Source organism: Periplaneta americana, chromosome 16 (genome assembly GCF_040183065.1).
Source record: "Periplaneta americana isolate PAMFEO1 chromosome 16, P.americana_PAMFEO1_priV1, whole genome shotgun sequence".
NCBI classification, from domain to species: Eukaryota; Metazoa; Arthropoda; class Insecta; order Blattodea; family Blattidae; genus Periplaneta; species Periplaneta americana.
In genome coordinates this window covers 4,628,301-4,651,830 of record NC_091132.1, presented here as the reverse complement: position 1 = coordinate 4,651,830, position 23,530 = coordinate 4,628,301, and the positions used below count along the sequence as shown (strand labels likewise).

At 35.5% G+C, this 23,530-nt stretch overlaps 3 protein-coding genes across 8 annotated transcripts in view; 2 read left to right on the top strand and 1 right to left on the bottom strand.

Moving 5' to 3' along the window:
- LOC138691017 (uncharacterized) overlaps window positions 1–17,885 on the top strand; it is a 42,026-nt gene extending 24,141 nt beyond the window's left edge. For both annotated transcript variants that reach the window (XM_069812662.1, XM_069812663.1), the window contains exons 3-5: window positions 5,820–6,031; window positions 12,740–12,849; window positions 17,677–17,885. In XM_069812662.1, coding sequence (XP_069668763.1) covers window positions 5,820–6,031; window positions 12,740–12,828 — 301 coding nt within the window. In that variant the 3' untranslated portion in view covers window positions 12,829–12,849; window positions 17,677–17,885. The remainder of the gene's footprint in view (window positions 1–5,819; window positions 6,032–12,739; window positions 12,850–17,676) is intronic.
- LOC138691018 (transcription and mRNA export factor ENY2-like) lies at window positions 12,895–21,188 on the bottom strand. 2 transcript variants are annotated; one of them, XM_069812665.1, is made up of 4 exons: window positions 21,033–21,188; window positions 19,465–19,525; window positions 14,702–14,847; window positions 12,895–13,089 (listed from the first exon to the last, which is right to left on the bottom strand). In XM_069812665.1, the coding sequence occupies exons 2-4, from the start codon at window positions 19,512–19,514 to the stop codon at window positions 13,019–13,021; spliced, it is 267 nt and encodes an 88-aa protein (XP_069668766.1). In that variant the 5' UTR covers window positions 19,515–19,525; window positions 21,033–21,188; the 3' UTR covers window positions 12,895–13,018. The 2 variants fall into 2 exon arrangements, with proteins under 2 accessions (XP_069668766.1, XP_069668765.1); XM_069812664.1 differs by lacking the exon at window positions 21,033–21,188 and adding an exon at window positions 20,791–20,847.
- Window positions 20,334–23,530, top strand: part of Set2 (SET domain containing 2) — a 118,523-nt gene continuing 115,326 nt past the window's right edge. For 2 of the 4 annotated variants that reach the window (XM_069812660.1, XM_069812658.1), the window contains exon 1: window positions 21,389–21,617. The gene's annotated coding sequence lies outside the window, so the exon portion shown is untranslated. Of the gene's footprint in view, window positions 20,439–21,388; window positions 21,618–23,530 lie in introns of those variants that run through there. The other 2 variants (XM_069812659.1, XM_069812661.1) reach the window with 2 other exon arrangements.

Genomic DNA, 23,530 nt, shown 5'->3' with positions numbered 1-23,530 from the left:
ATAAGCCCGCCAGCGGTCCCTATCCTGTGCAAGATTAATCCAGTTTCTATCATCATACCCCACCTCCCTCAGATCCATTTTAATATTATCCTCCCATCTACGTCTCGGCCTCCCTAAAGGTCTTTTTCCCTCCGGTCTCCCAACTAACACTCTATATGCATTTCTGGATTCGCCCATACGTGCTACATGCCCTGCCCATCTCAAACGTCTGGATTTAATGTTCCTAATTATGTCAGGTGAAGAATACAATGCGTGCAGTTCTGTGTTGTGTAACTTTCTCCATTCTCCTGTAACTTCATCCCGCTTAGCCCCAAATATTTTCCTTAGCACCTTATTCTCAAACACCCTTAACCTATGTTCCTCTCTCAGAGTGAGAGTCCAAGTTTCACAACCATACAGAAGAACCGGTAATATAACTGTTTTATAAATTCTAACTTTCAGATTTTTCGACAGCAGACTGGATGATAAGAGCTTCTCAACCGAATAATAACACGCATTTCCCATATTTATTCTGCGTTTAATTTCCTCCCAAGTGTCATTTATATTTGTTACTGTTGCTCCAAGATATTTGAATTTTTCCACCTCTTCGAAGGATAAATCTCCAATTTTTATATTTCCATTTCGTACAATATTCTGGTCACGAGACATAATCATATACTTTGTCTTTTCGGCATTTACTTCCAAACCAATCGCTCTACTTGCTTCAAGTAAAATTTCCGTGTTTTCCCTAATCGTTTGTGTATTTTCTCCTAACATATTCACGTCATCCGCATAGACAAGAAGCTGATGTAACCCGTTCAATTCCAAACCCTGCCTGTTATCCTGAACTTTCCTAATGGCATATTCTAAAGCGAAGTTAAAAAGTAAAGGTGATAGTGCATCTCCCTGCTTTAGCCCGCAGTGAATTGGAAAAGCATCAGATAGAAACTGACCTATACGGACTCTGCTGTATGTTTCACTGAGACACATTTTAATTAATCGAACTAGTTTCTTGGGAATACCAAATTCAATAAGAATATCATATAATACTTCCCTCTTAACCGAGTCATAAGCCTTTTTGAAATCTATGAATAACTGATGTACTGTACCCTTATACTCCCATTTTTTCTCCAGTATCTGTCGAATACAAAAAATCTGATCAATAGTCGATCTATTACGCCGAAAACCGCACTGATGATCCCCAATAATTTCATCTACGTACGGAGTTAATCTTCTCAAAAGAATATTGGACAAAATTTTGTACGACGTCAACAAAAGTGATATTCCTCGAAAGTTACCACAGTTGGTTTTGTCCCCCTTTTTAAAAATAGGTACAATTATGGACTCCTTCCATTGTTCTGGTACAATTTCCTTTTCCCAAATAGCAAGTACAAGTTTATAAATTTCGCTATATAATGCACTCCCACCCTCTTGTATTAATTCTGCTGGAATTTGATCGATACCTGGAGACTTGTACTTTTTCAGATTTTCTATCGCAATTTCGACTTCTGTAAGCGTGGGTTCGGGTATAAATGGCTCAGCAGTTTGTATTTCAATTTCGTCCCGATCATTTCTATTTGGCCTATGTACATTTAGTAGTTGCGCAAAATAGTTTTTCCATCTGTTTAGGATTGATGGAGAGTCTGCAAGCAAGTCACCATTCTCATCCTTGATAACGTTTACCCTTGGCTGATATCCGTTCTTAAATTCCTTTATACCCTTATATAAATCTCGAATGTTTTTATTCTTACTATTTGTTTCTACCTCATTCAGTTTTTCCTTCAAGTAACCTCTCTTTTTATTCCTAAGTGTACGACTTGCTTCCCGTCTTTCATTGAAATAATTATCTCTCTTCTCCTCAACTGGATCCTGTAAGAATTTCAATTTTGCCTGTTTCCTTCTTTCTACTACCATGCAACAATCTTCATCAAACCACGGTTTCTTTTTCTTAGTTTCATAATAACCTATGCTCTGCTCAGCTGCAATTTTGATACTATCTCTGATATTTTCCCACACGCTATTAACATCTAATTCTTTCTCAACTTCGTCGGAACTTTCTAAAGTGGCAAACCTATTCGAAATTTCGACCTGATAATTTTGCTTAGCTTCCTCGTCCTTTAATTTCAAAATATTGAATTTAGTAATATTAACTTGTTGCTCTACTCGCTTGGCTACTGATAATCTTTCTCTTAATTCTCCAATCACCAAATAATGGTCAGAATTACAGTCTGCACCCCTGAAAGTTCGAATATCTACTATACTAGTATGTCTCCGTTTATCTATCAAGATGTGATCTATTTGGTTGTGTGTCAATCCATCTGGAGAAGTCCAAGTATATTTATGTATATCCTTATGGGGGAATGTTGTACTTTTGACAATTAAATTTTTCGATGTGGCAAAGGTGACTAATCTAACTCCATTGTCACTACTAATTGCGTGTAGGCTCTCTTTTCCAATACATTTTATTATTATTATTATTATTATTATTATTATTATTATTATTATTATCTTATTCAGTTTTGTGTGTAAAATTGTAGTGTACTTTGTAAATTTGTAGTGTTTTTTGTAATGCAGTTTTACTCCTGGTTAAGTGTTAGAGAAGGCTGTATGGCCTTAACTCTGCCAGGTTAAATAAATCATTATTATTATTATTATTATTCTTTTATTGGTATTATTATTGACCATGTATTGTGGGTCCCTATCACCACGGCATGGCGCGTCCTCAGGTTGCGGATAGAGGAGACGGCCTCCAGATATGGAGGGTAGCTGCAAATATATTGAATAAGCAGTCGTGGACAGCCGATAAGGGGTGGTCCTCCAGCTTGGGGGTTGGGCGAAGGGCTAACAACCCATCACCGTAAAAAACAGCTTGTTACGTATCCCTATAATAAGAAAAAACTGCACGCATTGTATTCTTCACCTGACATAATTAGGAACATTAAATCCAGACGTTTGAGATGGGCAGGGCATGTAGCACGTATGGGCGAATCCAGAAATGCATATAGAGTGTTAGTTGGGAGACCGGAGGGAAAAAGACCTTTAGGGAGGCCGAGACGTAGATGGGAGGATAATATTAAAATAGATTTGAGGGAGGTGGGGTATGATGATAGAGACTGGATTAATCTTGCACAGGATAGGGACCGCTGGCGGGCTTATGTGAGGGCGGCAATGAACCTTCGGGTTCCTTGAAAGCCATTTGTAAGTAAGTATTATTATTGTTTTCTAATATTTGTTATTATTATCTAATTACTATTTTTGTCTGTATAATTTATGTTACTCCATTGGACTACTCCAAAGCATTAGTGTTTGTTCATTTCAGTAACTCAATTGGTATCGTATCATGTAAACTAAACATAAACTAACTGCTAATAAAGCAATAAGAAAATGAGTCTGGACTTCGATCATTGTGTGATAGGGCTAGGTATATAAATTGTTATTCCAGTGAAAAAATAATTTTTATAAATACGGCAATTAGATCCTTATTTACTTCAATTAAAAAGATGCTATACAGGGTTGTTCTCTATCTCTGATAACGAATTTGAATGACATCATGTGCGTCAGGAGTCACACGACATCTGAACTCTGGCGCAAGGTGACAGATCAGTGGCGAGTGATCTCATAGAGTGCACGGCGACTCCCAGCAAAAATTCCCAAGAAAATCGAGCCTTTTTGGGAGAGGTACATTACGACCCTTTTCAATGTCAAGTACAGTTAAGTGAAAATAAAAGAAGCCTGCACCTCTCGCCGCAATTCAAGTGTCGGTACGATTCCTGACGCACATGATGTTATTCAAATTCGTTATCAGAGATTGGAAGCAATTCTGTATTTATGGCCAGTCTCTTCAGTCTGCTACAACTAGAAATCCTGGTCCCTCTGTGTCACAGTTAGCGATGAGCAGAAAATCACCGACCTGTGATTTTATCACGGTGATCGAAAAATCGCGATCATACCTATGATTAAACAGCTCTTTAAACAGTGATCACAGTTCAGGGCTAAACTGCTCACCAGCTGAAACAGTTCAGGTTCGTTACTCACTGCGTGTGTTACGCTGCTGTGCTTATGCTATCTAGTGACAAAACTGGAACAACTACGCCCGCGAACTGTGAGCTCTATACTGAGCTCCAGCTCTTTAAACAGTGGTCACAGGTCGAAGACTAAACTGCTCACCAGCTGAGACAGTTCAGGTTCTTTACTCACTGTGTGCTTTGCGCTATACTGAGCTCACTATGAGCGCCAGATTCTGTGTAGCCACCTCTATAGATTTCAGGCTGTTACTGGCAGATTTCAATTTCTCACAGCCAGAGAATAAACTATTGTTGGCCGACAGCTGAAAATATGGCAGGATTTTACATTGCTTAATTGACTCCATTGTTTTATGCAGTGAAGTGTCTACACTATTCAACTACTAAAACTACAATAATAACAAAATTTTATCAAGCATGATAATGATTTAAAAAATAACAATGTTTCATTCATCTTCTGAGTGGTGTGTGAATTATGTTAAAATTACTAATTTTCCATTTACCTATATAATATTTCACTCAGGAATACTGTACAAGAACAAATGGACAATCATTGTATTCGGTACCCAGACGACAAATGTTCAGTTTGTCCATAACATTAAATTAAATGAGTGAATGAATAAACAAATGAAGGGTACACGGGAATAACGATCAAGGTCCATTTTAGAAAGTTTCGAGAAAAACGAATTTTAAAGTTTAAGCACTTAATACTTTGTTATGTGTGTATTTAATAGAAATTGACGTAGTGGAATGTCAAGAACGATTATTTCTTATTACTAGCTAGACCACATGATAGTACTTCCTTTCCACTATAAGATGGCATTATTAACTCAATTTCGATTTTTGATGGACTTTGATCGGTTTTCCCGTGTACCCTTCAAATACTACCATTCACAATGAAAATTAAACATAACCGTAACATAAACACAGAAGTTTGTGCCCAGGCTACCAAATGGGATCATTCACAATGATTCACATAAGCATTGACATAAACATTACCGTAAGATGTTAACATGAAAGTTTGCTTACGTGATTTGCAAACAGAACACAATCGTGGTGTGCTGAAGTATATGACAGAATATGAGGAAATGACGTCGTTGTTATGTTCCCATGGTTACCAAATATGTTTGCTGTTATGTTTATGTTCCCATCGTGAATGATGGTATGACTTCTTGATTTTACCGTAATGTTTATATTCTTAAGTTAATGGTTACGTTATGTTTAATTTTCATTGTGAATGAGCCTTAACTTTCAAACCTTTAATGTGTTTTTAAAATGATAAAACACCTATATTTACAACTCAGTTTTGTGCTTACACTTGACTTCTATGAAGTACAAACGGATAACATTTCTCGCCTTCTCCTACCATGTGCGAAATATCAAGAGAATTGAAACATCGCAGTGAGGAGCTCTGATGAGTGGGGAAGAACGGATTGTACAGTGTTCAACCTCAAACAAGTTCGCAGTTCCATCACTGTTTCACTGTCTAATATCACCGTGACCAGAAATTAGCAATCACAGGTCGAACAGTGATCAAAAAAGAGCAGTTTATCTCATCACTATTCACAGTTTGGGTAATGAAGTGATTTTCAAAGTTCACATCCATAGTTGAATGACTATGTGAACCATGTTGGAGGATTATATGGCACAGCTTCTCAAAATAACTTGGTTTATATGAATGAATGTATATATTTGTCTTTAAGCAATATACCTTTTGGTGAGGCAGCACTTCACATTATTAACTTGGTTTATATAGCCTACACACTGTATGTAGGCATTTGTAACAAAAATCCTGTTAATGTTATTTCTTTATTACAGAATGAAAGATGACCTTAAGGACGATGAAGGGTGCAAAAAATGGTTAGAAAATATCAATGTGCACAAGGATATACAACATATTGTTGAAGCCGATAACACAAAATCTTATGAAGACATATTTTCGGAACTTGGCAGTTTAGATGTGCAGAATACTGAAGCAAATGGTGAAAATTTGGAAGATTTAATAAAAAGAGTGGTTGAACAAAAGTTGAGTAAGTTTCAGTTTAAGTAGAACTTCTCAATAGGTGTGTGTGTGTCTGTGTGTGCGTGAAGGGGCAGACGATCGTATATCCATGTGTAGACCATAAAGTAGGGTCCATTACATATATAATTGGGTTCAAAAAGAATGGGCCGACACTTAGTAGTTTAAATGTAAAGTTTATAAATCAGGTTCACACAAGTAAACTCATTGCGTTCGAAGGCCATGCTGTGGTGTTCTGGTTGATTCTTTGATAGTGATCCGTCTAAAGGGTGCGGCAAAACATCCTTCCTAATTTAAAGTTTAAATAAAGAACAGATGGATCAAAATAAGGAAACTGTATTAATATGAACTGTATCTAAACAGTGGGAAATTTAGATTTACATGCGTTGCCATAGCGATATCAAATGACATGCGCAAAACAACAAGAATTGAATAGGACATTGAATACACGGAATTGACATTCAGTTAGTGCAAATTGTAATCTGTAACGAATTCCAACTATGCCGTGGATTGGTTAAGAAAGTGCTTACGCTGTGGTATTGTTTCTGGTAAGTGGTAATTCCGTTGTCGCTGCTCAGATGTTTCCCGGACGTTTAATTTCTTCACGTGGCGACGTTCCCTGACCAGCACGATCACCAGACCTTGCACCCTGCGATTTTTTTTCTATGCGGGCATCTTAAGGCTGAGGTGTTCAAACATCGGCCGAGGACTTTGCCAGATCTAAGAAATGCAATACAGAAAGAAATTGATCTTATTCCTCAAGAAATACTAGTTACAGTGATACAGAATTTCAGAAGTCGCATTCAACAATGCATTGATAGTGAAGGACACGTTATTCAAAAAATGAAAAATTCCCACTGTTAAGATACCATTCATATTAATAAAGTTTCCTTATTTTGATCTATCTGTTTTTTATTTAAACTTTAAATTAGGGACAATGTTTTACCACATCCTTTACAATGCAGCAAATGCTACAAGATTGTGTAGCGTAGGGGTAAGGTTTCTGATTTTGGAACCAGAGGTTGTAAGTTTGCTTCGTGGCAGGATTGATTTTTTTATTGTGTTATTTTATATTTCTAATTACAAGTGAAGACTACAGGAAGAAAAGGGGGAATGTCAAGATTTTCAGGAGAGCTAATTTAAAGTTCAAAACTAATTTATTCAAGAAGTGTGTTACAAATGATAACTACCACCATGCATTTTGAAAGGTGGTTAATCTAGTAATCAATATGTTCAATATGTTTTATTGTCGTCTAACCATAAACTTCCAATTTTTACCATTATCTCAATTTTCACAAAAAAGTGACATTCCCCCTTTTCTTCCTGTGGTCTTCAAGTGTTATTGGAATTTGTTAATAAACTTGATTATGAAAGTCTTGCAAACATATTATAGCTCATCATTAGTGTTCTATTATTAGGGAAAACCTGGTTTGCATACAAAATTAATATAAGTAATTGATTAACTAGCGGACTTACTCGTGTTAATTATGTAAGTTTGTGCGGCTTACAGCTGTTTCGGTGCTTCATCACACCATCCTCAGATCCTACTAGATCTTGGCGTCATCTCGAACTTCTCTGCCTGTTATGTGGGTGCGTTTGACTGTTGAAAGGTTTTGAAAAGTGGAGTCAAATAGTGTGTGTACTGAAATTGTTGAAAAGTGGAATCAAATAGTGTGTGTGTACTGAAATAATTAACACGAGTAAGTACGCTAGTTAATCAATTACTTATATTCAAGTGTTAAAAGTAGTGTACGCAAGATTCAAAATGGACAAAATTAATAGTTTATTTGCTTCCTAAAAAATCAGAACATCAAATATAAATAAACAAACAGTATGGAAAAACATTTATAAACAAAAAAAAAGGCGTGTGGTAGGGGATAGCATTTCGTCCACAAACCATCTGCATCAACAACTGCCCTCATTCTGCGTGGCATGGAGTCCAGAAGCATCTGAGACTTGGCCATTGTCGAAGTCAGATGCGACATTATTATGTACATTTGAAAGAAAGATTCTTAAGCAAATCTTTGGACCAGTTAGAGAAAATGGAACATGGAGAAGAAAATATAATTTCGAATTGTACAGATTATATAATGAGCCGGACATTGTTAAATTTATAAAAACAAGAAGATCGGATTGGACCGGGCATGTTGTGAGAATGCAAGATAATAGGGTTGCGAAGAGAGTTTTTAAATTTATTCCGATGGAAAGAAGGAAGGCTGGGAGACCGAGATTGAGATGGGAAGACTGTGTGATGGACGACATCAAGACTTTGGTGTTAGAAATTGGAGAAGTTTGGCATTGGATAGGGAGGAATGGCGAAAACTTCTGAAGAAGGCCAGGGCCCATGAAGGGCTGTCGTGCCATTGATGATGATGATGATGATGATGATGGAGTCCAGAAGATTATAGAATAGGTCTACATCTGTGGCCACCTCCTTCCACGCATCTAGTACTCTGTCCCACACTTCATCTGCCATTCATATGGGTGGTTCTGCCCAATTAGAGCATGGGATCTTTTTCAATTTAGCCCACATATTTTCAATCTGATTCATATCAGGTGAATTTGTAGACCATTCGAGCAGGTCGACTCAGGTGTTCTCGTAAACCATCTTTGAATGTGATTGGCGATGTGTACTGGGTGGTTGTCCTGCTGGAACACAAGTGTTCCGTCTGGATTCTCGGGCAGAAGGAATCATTACATTTGCCAAAATGTGTTTGTGTACTTCTGCCGTAAATCGACCGTGGACGCTTTTTAGAGACCTTGCCCCAGTGTATGACATCCACCCCCAACACGCAACACTCACGCGACCCGACCTGTGAAGTCATCCTACAAAGTGTCCATCGTATCAGTGGCTATCCATACAATACACACGGGCAAGACCACAAGTGCTACTGGAGGCAACTATCTCGTCAGAGAAAATGACATTTCTTCAGTCGAGGTCCTGCCAGATAGCATAAACTAGACTGTCCACGACATGATCCATTTTCAAATGTTCTATCATCGCAGTTCGATGAGACCTGATGCCACACTCTCTAAAACGTCTCGTCATGGTTAGTGGGGAGCCGTTAAAGTTGGACGCCATCTTCAATTCAAAGGCACTTTAAAAAGGGTGAATTTCAACTTCTGTGATTAAGATGGCGTCCTCTTCCCCTGTAGAAATGTGCGACTGACTAGGAATTGGATGATTCGAAATTTCATTGTTCTCAAGAAATAATTTTGCCCACCTCTTAGCAGTTGTCAAAGGGACTCCAATCTCTCTTGCTGTTTTCGATGCAGAGCAACTTACACGAACGAGAGCAATGAGTTGTCAACAATGTCAACGCTCCCTGTGAAGAATCTAAATAAAGAAAAAATACAGAAAGCTAAACTCCAATATGAACTGAAGAATTATAAACAGTATCACTTCAGTATTGCCATTATTAAAAACAAATATAACTAAATTCTGTGTTTGTAATAGTAAGATATTTTAATGTTATACAGTAGTGGCAAAAAAACTGGACCGACCCTTGTAGCTGATTTCAGAGCCTTGTTCACTCAGAGCACGATAGACTGGTAACTAAGACTTTCGTGATTCGAATCCTACCTGGGAAGGAAACTTTTTTTTTGTTCCTTATTCAAATTTATTCCCAATCCTTTTGATTGCAGCGATATAGGTTCAAAATAAACTGCAGTAGTAAAACTGGACATAAGATTGAGGTTATGATAACATAGACATAACTTGACAATAAAGCAGCAAATAATAGGAAAGAGATTGCATAATTCCTGAATTCTTGGAAAGTGCCATCCTATAAATCTATTTCAACTCTTAAGCTTAACTTTATGTTATTACTATAATGTACTGAAGTACATATGGAGTTTTTATCGACAAAGCCACAACAGATTCAAGCTCATTTTTAAGTTCTACCTACTGTGTTCTCCATATGTACTTCTTTACATTATAGTAATATGGTAAAGAGTAATCACTTCGTGATTCAAGACTCCGTCATGTTCTGTCGGATCCCAGCCACTCAGTCACTCATAATGAGTGCACCTCTGTACTTGTAGTTAACATTGTGTCCACTGTTGCATATACTGTGAGGGTAAGCCAACAAAGGGGAACTTAAAAATGAGAGGGATTCAACCCAGCATGGGAGTTTGAATCTGGTGTGGCTTATTGGATAAAGTGCCAGCAAGGAAAGCTAGAAACCTGAGTTCGAGAGAGATTTTTCTCTGTTCTACCGATTCTTCATGATTAACTTTATGTAATAAACAAATTTCTCATTAGTAGTTCGGGCAAATTTCAGCACTGTGAGGTGTAAGGTTGGTCTTCAAGTATCTTGAATCTTACTAGCTTTTGGCTAAGTTATGACTGAAGTGTAAGTCAAGTTATAACTCTGAAAACAAATTCTGCTTAAAGTCGGACGAAAATGAAGTTTAGGTGATGAATAATTTCGAGGGAAAAATTGTTCCGGAGCCGGGTATCGAACCCGGGACCTTTGGTTTAACGTACCAATCGGTGTCGGTGTCGGTTAGAGTTCCCGAGTAGCTCAGTGGTAGAGCGTTGGTACGTTAAACCAAAGGTCCCGGGTTCGATACCCGGCTCCGGAACAATTTTTCCCTCGAAATTATTCAAATCAACTTTACAGGGAGTTATACCTGAAATCTTGATTTGCATAATACACGTGACTGTTCGTGAACAGAAAACCACAATTTAAGTCACACAGAGTTAGTGTGCACTCGAAGTTGGTTGCTTGACGGTTGTCAGCCCACTTTGAGGTCTGTGGATATAGAGGGAAAAAATTGTGTCGGTGTCGGTTAGAGTTCCCGAGTAGCTCAGTGGTAGAGCGTTGGTACGTTAAACCAAAGGTCCCGGGTTCGATACCCGGCTCCGGAACAATTTTTCCCTCGAAATTATTCAAATCAACTTTACAGGGAGTTATACCTGAAATCTTGATTTGCAAGTTTAGGTGATGTTCAAGAACATCACCTCAACAGCCCTTAATGACGTTTAAAATTTATCAATTATTAATAAGAGCCCTTACATCAATCACTGTGATGAGTAATATATAACCTTTTTTTTTATTGGAGGAATTTTGTATATAATCTGTATTTGCAAGGCAGTTCATACAAGTTTAAAAATAATATGGAAGTTAATAACAATTGTGATTTGTATAGAGAGATTATTAACTCTTTCATGGAAATTCCAAGTAAAGAGTGAGACATCTTCACATACAATAAAGATGGCTGTTACCATTTCGCAGTATCACGTGATTGTACAGATACGGAATTAAAATTTGGAGCCAGTCTTGATGAGAGTCCACCTGTATGTAGGATATAATTTTGCACGACTGTCCACAAGTAGCATATGTACAGGGGCTCTTGTTTACTGCACATGCGCAGTGTGCTGTAAGCAAAACTTATACAGTAAAGGAGCTCCAAATTTTATTTCCATATCTGTACATGCACAAAAGTGTCCTAAATTATGACATTTTAGGTATCTATCTTGGAGCATACCAACGTCAAACCTTGCCTGAAAAGTAATGTAACTCCATGTGTGGGCTCAAACTAAAATGCAAAGAAATGAAGTGAAATGTTTTTGGTGCTTTTTGCAGAAAAATTATTTGAATAGTTGCAGAGAATAATGTAATGCTAGTGTTGTGGCTTTTAAATTTATTCCACATGGAATACTTTTAAATTACATATGAATTTAATTATAATTGATTAAATGGCGATCTTACTCGTGTTAATTGTGTAAGCATGTGCGGCTTACAGCTGTTTCGGTGCTTCTTCACACCATCCTCAGAGCCTACTAGATCTCGGCGTCATCTCGAACTTTGCTGCCTGTTGTGTGAGTGCGTTCAATTGTTGAAATGTGGTGTCAAATAGTGTGTGTGTTCTGAAGTTGATCTGTGTGTTGAGAATTTGATCATGATGTGTTTTGGTGTGTCTGTGTATTTCATATTGTTCTAGTGTGTTGAGTTTTTGGGTTGTATGTGTAGGATTTCCATGTCTGTATTTATGTTATTGTATGTATGGTTAGCATTAGTTATGTGTTCGGCATATGTAGATGTATTGTGTCCTCTGGTTATTGCTTTAATGTGTTCTTTGTATCGAGATTGGAATGATCTGCCTGTCTGTCCAATGTAAAAACTGTCGCAACTATTACATGCGAGTTTGTATACACCTGTGTGGTCGTATTTATTTGTTTGTGTTGTTTGTGTGTTGAGATGTCTTTGTAGTGTGTTTTCTGTTCTGTATGCTATGTTGTATTTCTGTTTTCTGAATGAGGATGCGATCTTGTGTGTGTTTTTGTTTTCGTATGTTAGTGTGATGTATTTCTTGTGTTTGTTGAGTTTTTGTTTTGTCTTCCTTATGATGTTGTCTATTATGTTTGGGTTGTAACCATTTTCTTGTGCTATGTATTTGATCGTGTTCACTTCTTTATTGTAGTGTTGTTGGCTCATGGGGATGTTGAGTAATCTGTGTACCATTGTCCTGACTGCAACGTGTTTGTGTTGTGTGGGGTGATTAGATGTGTTGTGTATGTGTGTGGTGGTGGTGGTTGATTTTCTGTATATTTTGAAGGTGTGTTTGTTGTCAACTTTTGTTATGGGATGTCTAGGAAATTTATGGAGTTATTGTTTTCGAGTTCCAGTGTGTATTGGAGTTTAATCAATTATATATATTCAAGTGTTAAAAGTAGTGTACGAAAGATTCAACATGAATTTAATTGTTACAGGTACTATGCCAGATGAAACCAAAAAAAAATTGTTTAGGACATGGGACGTAACAATTAGAAATGACACTCCAAATATGAAGAAAAAATAAGCTACTTCATTCTTCATCAAGGTATATGTAACATAGTGTATGTCCATTGACTCACAATACAGCATGTAAAGTACAACAACATATGAAATTAATTTTATTATTGACACCATGTCTCAACACACTATACATTTTGGAACATACAGGTCATCAGTTCTTTTCATAAACATACACATAAAAAATAACAGTGTGATCACATTTCTTGGACGAGGTATGCTTTTATCTTCTGCAGCAGCTCCTTTTTTACTGAATCTGGTACAAGAGCTGGAAGAGAACAAATAATATTATTTGAATTAAAAGCATTAAGGATAGTAACTAATAAGGGTGGGTTGTGAGGGACTATCAAATTATGTCTCGTTGCTTTATTATTAAGAGACAGTTTTTTTTTTTCTCCCCTGTATGCAACAAGCACACAACGAGAAATTACAAGTTTAAATTTTTCACGAGTTACATTTAGGGTTGCCAGGTTTTCAGAATGCAAAAAAGGGACAGTTGCAACATTTAACTCGAGGAAAATACGAGAAACGTCTTAAGAGAAAGAGAAATCTGCTATGCCATCTCAGAGCATATATTATTAGCACATTACAGCACAGTATAAGGAGAAGATACCTTAGCCTTACACACTGAAGCTGTTTCATTATAACCATTAGTTCATTTGTATTGAAATTATTTTAGAAGGGACATTAATCATAAAGATTGGGAAGAGGTAATTGCAAAGGTTTCATTTATATAAACTAGTAAGTAATGTTCTATTTTTCTAAATGCAACACATTCTATTTGTTTCATATAAAGGAGAAACATTAATTTTATTTTGAAACATTTTTGGTGCCTTCACACGTATTCTTACAATGAACAACAATATTAGTTACCAATAATTATGAGCAGCCATTATTTGGGAATAAAAAAGTTTGAAAAAAAAAAATTATGAGCTGATAATATGCTTCAATTCAGTATACAGATGGAATATATAGATAATTATTATAATTAAGTCGAATTAGCTAGCTAGTTAAATGATGGAAATTTGATAGTAATGTGTTTTCTCGAATACCGTACACATATTATTTTTCCGAAATAAAGTAGAAAAATATGGGTGCACAGCTTATTCAAAATGAAGTTGGCAACATTGACTAATTTTCCTCCTGCACAACTCCTAAGATTGTAGTGCAAGCCATTATCTTCCTGCATGGATTTCAATTGTTAACATTTTTAAATTGTGTTTTGCTTGGCTGTAGGCCTAGATATGTATGTCAGAATGAAGTTCAAGTGTCATAAGATTAAGTGTATGTTTTGTATGTCTTATATTTTCAATTCTGAAAATAAGTGCCACTAAAGGTATGAGACTGCGATTCTTACAGTTATCAAAGATGCAAAAGAACATGAAAATTGTGCTACAACCCGTAAATTTGATACAAGCGAAAGTGGCATCACAGACTGGAGGATCCTGTTTCAGGATAAAATTTTTTGTTAACTGAACTTTATTTGTATTTGTTTTTAATTTGTGAATACATTTTTGTTGAAAGTTTCTTTTTGTGTTTGTTTTAGTTATTCCACCCCCCCCCCCTTTCAAAAGCGGAATGTGCGGCTTATTATAGAAAATACAGTAGTTTACTGCAACTATGTTGTAGGGAATAAAATTTCTAAATCTAAAATATATCAATAAAATGGAAATAATGAATAATAGGATTTAGCCATTATAAGAGGTTTCTTTGATGATGCTGTACATGATCGAAACGATAGCCGTCCAAATCTTGGATTTAAAATATTGGCATCCTAATCAATTCAAACAAAAAAGAAAATGTAAATTAATGTTATACATAATGAAATTTTAAAAAAGAATATTCTGTGACAAGATGTGGTAGCTAGTAAGATACGTTACCTCTGCCTTTAGCTGTAATCTCCGCAATCAGATCATCAGCTTTCAGGTTATGAACGCCTCGTTCCCTTACAATATCACGACACAGCATCTGCATTTGGTCCCTCCAGCCACATTCTATTAGCCGAGTGCGCAGAAGTTCTTTCAATCTGAAATTACATCATCAAGTAATTGGTGATACTGATACTTCCCCTGTGATTGCTTATTCCCTTGCATGCGTTTGTCATAACACCATTTTTCATGCAGCAGTCAATGATACGGGCAGGATTGTGGCAATGCTTTGCACTTTAATTTAGATATCTTCATATCTACACATGTCTAATGGATATATCATGCTTTAATAAGGGTAGTCGATTTAATTACTAGTTTTTAAGTTAAAATACCAAGTGAAATCATTGTGGTCCATTTTCCCAACATGCAACGTTTCCAACATTTCATTTTTCCAAAGCCTGCTGTTCCAAAACTTTATTTCCCTTTTCATTTTTTCCCAATGCATTTTTCTCTAAGCTAGCCTATATTTCTTGTAAGCTTAAAAAAAACAAATTTATGTTACGAACTTGTCACAAATAAACTGTTAGATTCATTTTATATTTTACAGAGAATTATTGCCAAGTGTCAATAGATAGTCTGCAATTCGTCTATCAACTTTGTACTAAGTGTTGTACTGAAGCACTTTGAATTTTATCCAATCTTGTAAGATTCGCCACTTTTTTATTTGGCTTATGTTTTACACTCTGTCCAAGAGATATGAGGCAGAGCATTTTCATTATCAGCCTGTTATTTAATAAATTCTTGTAAAGCTGCGTAGAGAGATTACAGAGGACTGTAGGCAATGATATGTACAAATCAACCCGAAACCATGGTTACCTCAATAAACAATATTAGGGTAAGGTAATAACTGCCTCCCATTGGAGGTAGCCCAGAAGGACTCAGTATACTCTCCTACATGAATTTTGCAATATTAAATGTTTACATAAATTTTGTAGAAAGAAAATTAAAATAAACATACATGAATAGAAAGTGAACAAAAAAAAAAAATTAAACAGAGTGAATATGATGACTCAGAATTTGGCAAGAGCGTTTCAAAACTGAAGTTATGATGTCAGCAGTAAGTGTCTGTGGTAGTTCAAAAGTCTTCCTGAAGCTTTCAAAGAACTTGGGAATCACACCACGAGCTCCAATAAGAAGACCAATCACCACAATGTCTTCAAGCTGGTATTTTGCTTCATACTGGGAACATAATCTCTCAAAAAAGAAATGGAAAAAGTTTGTTTTAGAAAAAAATGCACGTGAGAGAGCCGGACTAGGAAAATGTGAAGTTGGGATATTGCGAAAAATGTACACGAATTATTGAAATAATAGTTGGCATGTATAGTTTATGTTGATCAATATACGATTGAAAACAAGGGATTCATTTTCAATTCAGTTTTTTAGTTAAATTTGTTAAAATAATTTATGATTCTAAATCTTTTCAAAGTGGAGAGATTGTTATCCTCAAGTTCTTGAAATGTTATAAATGCTTAAAATTAGAAATATCCTAGACAGCATTTTTGCAGCTCAGACTTCTGGGTTCTCTCTTAAATTGGATAGAAGTGCCGTATACTGAGGGGTGGAGGATGGAGTGAGAGGAGCAGATGATGGTTAAGAAATGAATATTAAAATATGTGAGCTTATGTATGCTGTATATGCTTCCCCTCCACATTCTGATATCCATGGTTTCCAGACAAATTCTTCTGAATCATTAAGGGGGTGAGAATGATATAGTCCTAAGCCACACAGACAAAATTTTACACGAGACCATATTGAAGGTTTAAAGTCTAATGCTATTAGGTGCGGTACCATAATTTCTCTGGGCGTATACTTATGTCATTTGTTGACTAATTTTTACAATACTTTACTAGTGGCTTCTCCATACAGTAGAACCTCTATTATCCGTGGTAATGGAGGGGGTGGAGTGAACGGTTAATCGAAGAAATCGGATAATCCGTACCATGAAAGTTTTCATAAACTAAGTAGCTACATAATAGTTTCGTAATTTCCTCCATGATCTCTTTTAATACGATAACTAGTGGATCAGAAGTTCGCTAATTTAAATCTTTTTTTAACAAGTTTGATTTTCCGATGTCAGTTATTAAAACATTATTTATTGCACTTAAGTCTGGTTTTTAACGACGGGTTTTTTAATGCCCAAGGAAAGTCCATATGACAACTGTTTGTGGAAAGATAGGAATAGTAGAGGTCTCATGTTGTAGATTTACAAATTTTATAAACTTTATATTTTGTTTTTCATTACCCTAAATCACGCACAGTTGTAATTCCTATCTCGTATTGTGATGTGAGATGAACCACATTTTCTCTTTTCCCAAGCCACTCAAATTACTTGCACTTATAGCCTACTAAAAAGAAAACCTACTTGCACTTTTTTCCGTAGTAAAACATGTTTCCTTCTGACACTTGTAGAAGACATTTTGCAGAGAAGTTAAACAGTAAGTTACAGCCACTCAAAGAGTAGACCATAATGCGTAAGGGTAAAGGTTTGTAAAACACACCCTGTAGAAAAAATTCGTGCTAATTTATTGTACAGAACTTCATATTTTTTCTGCGAGAGAGAGAGAGAGAGAGAGAGAGACAGATATAATCGGGGTTTTACTGTGTAAGAAATGAACTCGCATAAAAAACAATTTTTGAAGTGTGACTTTGGACTATCTCATTCTCACCCCTTCAATTATTCAAGCAAGTGTTTTGTTGCTCCTCACCCCAAGTCTGCCACTGACTAAATACTTGCGTGGGAATATGTGTACAAATTTAGTAACTTGACTTGGAGTATGCTGACTACTACAGAACAGTTAGGTTGACAAATTCTTAGTGTGTGCTCAGCCATTCTATACACACTTGCAGGGTAATAATAGCAGCATTGATAAGTTTTCAGATCTTGCACATAAATTTACAATGTTATGTTTCTCTCAATCTATTTGCAGTTCAAGTGAATGAAATCTCTGTCGTGTGCTGGAGTGGTCTACATATATAAGGAAGATAAATGATATTCAAACACTAAACAGATGCCTACCACAACGCTTCTACAAGGGCATCATCCAGTGACCTCTACAATAAAGATGAGGTTAAGATTATTAGACTGAAGTCTGCTTTTATAACGATATATTTACTAAATAAAATTAACTTACTATTAGTTTCATTTGTTATATTATACATGATACGGCAAAAAACCATTTGAAGATTTACACTTCGAAAACGAACAATGATGATGCTTATGCGAGTTCCATCAGTTTCCAAGCAAATCTCAGTACGTCACACAATAATGCTCATCACTTTCCATGAAACTGATGGAATTTCAAAGAGATAATCTTGAAATCTCGAATAGTGTGTGGTCAATAAACATTACTTTTTTCTTCAAATAGCCCCACAGGAGCTGATAAACATGCTGAGCATGGAGGCCACACAGAACTTGTGCTATTGTGTCAAACTCGCAATATTATCTCCATTGAAATGTATACAAACTGAGGTTATGGGTAAGCCACTGTATTGTCACTTATGGTGAGGTAACTGGAGAAATATGGAAGTGGGGTCAAATTTAAATCATCAAATTGTTTCTGCCGCACCTATACCTTAACCTGCCCTCAATATTTTTTAGACAGACAGAAATCGGACGAATAAAGGAATAAAACATTGCAGCATGTAATAAAAATCTTTGATATGAAGATAGGAACAACAATCTTCCTTAAAGAAATTTTGGCAAGAAATGTCTGCGAAGTTTTGTAATGGACTCTGCAGCTGAAAAATGGATGTTCTTGGGTAACTTAACTTCATTTGATAAGTATACAGCATAGTTATGAAAACAAAACCTGAGAACTTAGGTATTTTTTTAACCAATATTTATTTGTTTATGATCTATATCAAAATATTGATGTCCAGAAATACAAACATAAGTACCAATGTTCTTTCTCTGATGATGGACCAATATCGGAGGGACCCGAAGGCTTGACTTACAGTAAAAATTTCCAATCACAGTATTTCCATGATATAACATGGCAGGTTTATGTGAACATAAAGTGTATACGCTATGTATACTCCAGTGTGTCCATGTCTTCCCCAGTAACTGTCAGATCGATCTTTTTATACATAGGCCTATAATTCCATTAGAATGTATGCCAATTTTATTTTTGAACTTAATATCCACTTCTTATGAAGGTTCTGACTGATAAGTACATCTATTATGAGGCAGTACATCTCACTTGACGATAGTGAAATATGTTACTAGTCAGCGGTGTATGCAATGGAGGGGGAAAGGAACTTGCCACCTTAGCCCATCATCTCCTGACTTAGTTGCCTCACGTGTGATACCTTATCAGTGTCACTTATGAGGTTCCAACCTGTCTTCGGACAATTGACTAAACATTAATATCATATTTTCTAACCAATATACCTCTTGAGTTTAATCTTTTGAGATATGTTAATTGGTAGTTTTAATTTTCATTAAAAATATCTAAAGGAAATAAAGAAAAAAATGTATAGCTGCCCGTTTACTGTGTGTTTTCCTGAAGTGCACATTATTTTGAACTTTATTAGGTGTAGTAGAGATATGTAACTCCACTTTTTCAGACAACTAGTAATTTTTGCTACTATAGAAAAGAAAAGTTCTTACATGAACACAAATATAATATCAAAAGATGACTAATTTAGGTCCCTCTTTATATACACCAAAGCAATATCTTGGGGGGGGGGGGGATAGGTCTAGCTGATGTTATTACCGTTCTCTTTCTCCCGTCATTATTAAGGTCTGATCAGTCTTGTACAACATCGTGGTATCTCCTGAAAAAAAAAAAATAGCATAATATTATTACACAGTAGGTTCATTATTATTTTATTCGTCTTAGGCAACCAACTTATAAAGACACAGTACCTAGTCAAATGCCAGTATAATAAAATTTGAGATAAAGAATTAATACATTGCAATGAAATTCGTCAGACATCAAAATGGGCTTCACAAAGTCTGGTTTATGATTTAAGCGGAAATATACACTTCACTGTGAGATTTTTATAGTGGAATTTCCAAAGAAAACTTCGTCTAAAGTTTCACTAAAGTCAATCATTATGAAGCACACTCTTGCTATCAACTCAAACTTTTATTAAGCATTGAAAAATACATACAAAAATCTTAGAAAAGTTGTTACGCTGCTCTTCTAGGCCTCTGAGTAATACACAAAACAGAAATAATCACCATGGTACACTAGTACAAAAGTAATCCATGAAATTTAACAATCACGCGTTCGTCAGTACTTATAGTGCCCTGCAAAGTTGGAACATGAGACAACCAAGATATTACAAAATTCATCTTATTCCCTATGAAAAACTAATCGCAAGATATGTGCTAAAATCCTTAAGCTGTTTAAACTTGAAGGGATGAGAGTGGAGGACAACGAATATTTTCATAACAAGGCCGAACAAACATGACAGGCCGTCTTCTGCAAAGCGAATATCGAACTTCACCATACTAGACAATCTTTAACCGAACATAAAGACTGCAATACACGACGCTAGTAATTCCAATGTTCATCTGTCAAGTTCTTGATATTTCAGAACATTCAAGACGGAAAGGGGGAAGAGGGGAAGCAGAGGACAAATGGAATCCCTACAGCCACTCACATAATGCAAGTGTTATGGTTCCGGTTGTGTTCGCGAGTATTACTATTTTACTTTACTCTAGACACTTCAAAGGCGTAAAGTACTTATTATAAAAGTTCATGTATTATTACTATTATAATTGTTTACATTTTGACAACGTAAATCACTGCTAGCCATATTTTAAGCTTCTTTTCAGCTACTTCGACGAAGGAAAGATCAATCCACGTTCTTTTGACTTTTTCATGTGGGTAAAGTAATTGTGAATTTCTTGAATATGTCTGTTGTGCATGTAAGAATAAACGTACGAATACAATTATTAATACGCATTAGACATTTATTATGAGATTAGTTTAGTCGGAATATATTGCATAGGCATCTTCACTTGTTTTTCCTCTCCTTTGGTTCGAGGCTCGTCACGGCACGGTTACTATTGCCGGAAGAATCTGCTTTACCTGTAATGCTTATAAAGACAATGACAATAGTTCTGGACATAAAAGGGTGGAAAACTTCTTGGAGTTATTCGTCTATGGCTTAAAAGCACAATCACAGCTTCTTGTACTCTATGACGTCTTGCATGGTGTAGTCAGTCTCAGGTTTAATAATTTATAAATGTAACTTCCTGTAATACAAACTTTTTTTTTTTTTTAGAAAATAGACACTGAAAATGTTTATTACATCATATTTGCCTACTTACGTGTTATTAAATCTTCAGAAATACTGCAACAAGGCAGAAACAAATGACAACCTCTTTTAACTTCCTGCACTCCTGTACGCAAAGTTACCCGAGTCTATCTCGATTTCTCGAAATTGCTCGAAGGTCGAATCTTGCACAAAGAGACGATCACTACTGGACTAAGCTAGTCATACATGCATTTAATACCTTTTCAAGTTTGAAAAAATATCCATACAATAGTTATAATAAAATGTATTTTCTGTCGCCAATCATTGTTGTGACGTTTATTTTCATATAATACATTTGATTTACTACATATTAACACCTAAAATTGTCGGCCCGATCATCATGACGATAGTAGCGCTATCTCAATTTAGTGTTCACGACTAATAAAATTTTTAAGCAACTATGGCATGGAGTAATATATACAATATATTCCTCCATGGTTTGTAAAAACAAGTAAACCTAAAAAATGGCGTGAAGGCGAGCGTCTGAATGGGGTTTTGTCTTATAATTTAAGAAGGAATTCAGATATATAAAAAAGGGAAAATAATTGGTGAATTGAATGTTATTTGTGAAGAATCATTTGGACCATGTTTTAATAAGGTGAGATGTTTTCTTGGATAATAGTTTACAATGTTCGCATGATGTATTCATTGCGGCGTTAGATAAGCTTAAACAATTCCGAATTTTATGTTCTCTACTACTATACAACTTCCATGCAACGATTAATTACTAGGCATCATTTTTATGTGCCTAGCATGTTTAGTCTGTTTCAGTATATAGGTAGTTTATACCAGTGGTCATCTTAAGTTTCAGCAGGTAAAATGAATCACATGTTAAGAAACAATAGTTTCCAAACTCCAGTTACAGTTACAGTGTGTTGTTGGAACTATCAGAGTTTTGTTGAACATACTTGTTAATTGATGGTTGCGATAGGTTGGTGCTCATTTTATTGAATGCGTTCGTATTTGGCTTTAATATAACGAGGAGGAAAGTTTCACTATCTCTTACGATGGATCTTAAATAGATATTGAACAAATAAGCTGCTACACTTACTGCTGAAAGTTCTATGTAGTTGAGCATGTTTAATGGTTTAATATATTGTTTCAACAATAAACCACATAAAATTAGCAGTAGGCCTGTTCAGAACTAGTTCTTCCGAAATGTATGTGAATGAATATTCATAATAATTTTACAAACATATACATTGGCTTAGCATGTTTCAACAGTTCTGATACTTGTCTTCGTTTAGATTGGTGAATATAATTTTGCTTTAATTGAGGTTATCGTATTTGCTTATATACCGGTAATTTGAGTGAAGAAAATGACAATTCTCATTTCAACCATTTTATTTTAGTCTTATCCTGGGTTTGAGTAAGTTTTAGGTCTAGTGTTTCTTTTCGATTGAGAATTATATAGTATACAATATGTATTTTTAAGAAATCAGTACGTATAGTAATGTAATAAATTGCATAGTCCTATAAACGTATAGGTATAGACATTCTACCTTGAGTGGGCTTACTATGATATTTCCATAAAGCTAGGATTGGTAAATGTAGATCGGTAAGAATTTCATTTGATTAGGTGTGATCTTAAGTTGATATAAAATTTATTCCATTTATTTTCGTATTTTATAGTAGGCCTATATTCATTAAAATAAACAATACTGGAAGATAATTGTTGGGGAAACAAAATATCTTGTCAGTTTCAGTTGTAGGATTTAGTGAGAAATTAATTTGTCTCGTTTAAAATTCCTATATACCTGCATTGAAAACTACGGAAATAAAATTAAGATTGAGTTGGAATAGTTGGATACCATAACAATGTGCAAAAACAGAACACAATCAGTGAATACGGCAAAAGCTAGTGACAGTGTAATCTCCTTTATTGCGCATTCCGTATATTATTATTGGATTGATTACATGAAATTAGAGTGTTGAAAAATGGCTGTATTATGACTGACATTTGTAAGTAATTTTACCTGATGCTAATTAATTTTAAGTTACGAAGTTACAAATTGAATTTTGTAGGCTAGCTTATGTAGGAGATCTGAGATGCATGTTAACATGCTATTCTGTTTAGAAAAATTGGACGTAACTGTGCAGTGTTATTTTCAGTTATTCTATTATAATTGATTGTGCGTTTGTATTAAAACAGGTTTTATTAATAACGATATTTGTTTGGCAGTTACTTGAATTTCTGTGCCATAAGTAGTTGTACAACTATTCTCTGCTCGCATTGTAATCTGTTTCTAACGTGAAAGAAAATGTCCTCTATTCGACGAGCTTAGGGTGAGGTATTATGCAAACATTACACTTCTATAGCTTCTAATATCTCAAATTAATATTGGACAGCTTTGTTTCTGTACCAAAACTGATAGTGGCCAATACAGTTTAAGTAAATTTATTTAAAATCACTGCATATGTTGTCCATTTTATAGTGAATTAATCAGAAGGTCATTATCATGGCCCAGAAGAATCTTGCCTGTACAAATTATGTGAAAAAAAAAAAAAGTG

What these genes read in the sequence shown, in the direction of transcription:
- LOC138691018 (XM_069812664.1), bottom strand. Translation starts at nt 20,830, where the DNA reads ATGTCCAGAACTATTGTCATTGTCTTTATAAGCATTACAG. An exon ending in TGTCTTTATAAGCATTACAG is followed by an intron (nt 19,526 to 20,790) that starts GTAAAGCAGATT and finishes TTTTTTTTTCAG; the next exon opens with GAGATACCACGATGTTGTAC. An exon ending in GATTACAGCTAAAGGCAGAG is followed by an intron (nt 13,090 to 14,701) that starts GTAACGTATCTT and finishes GTTCTCTTCCAG; the next exon opens with CTCTTGTACCAGATTCAGTA.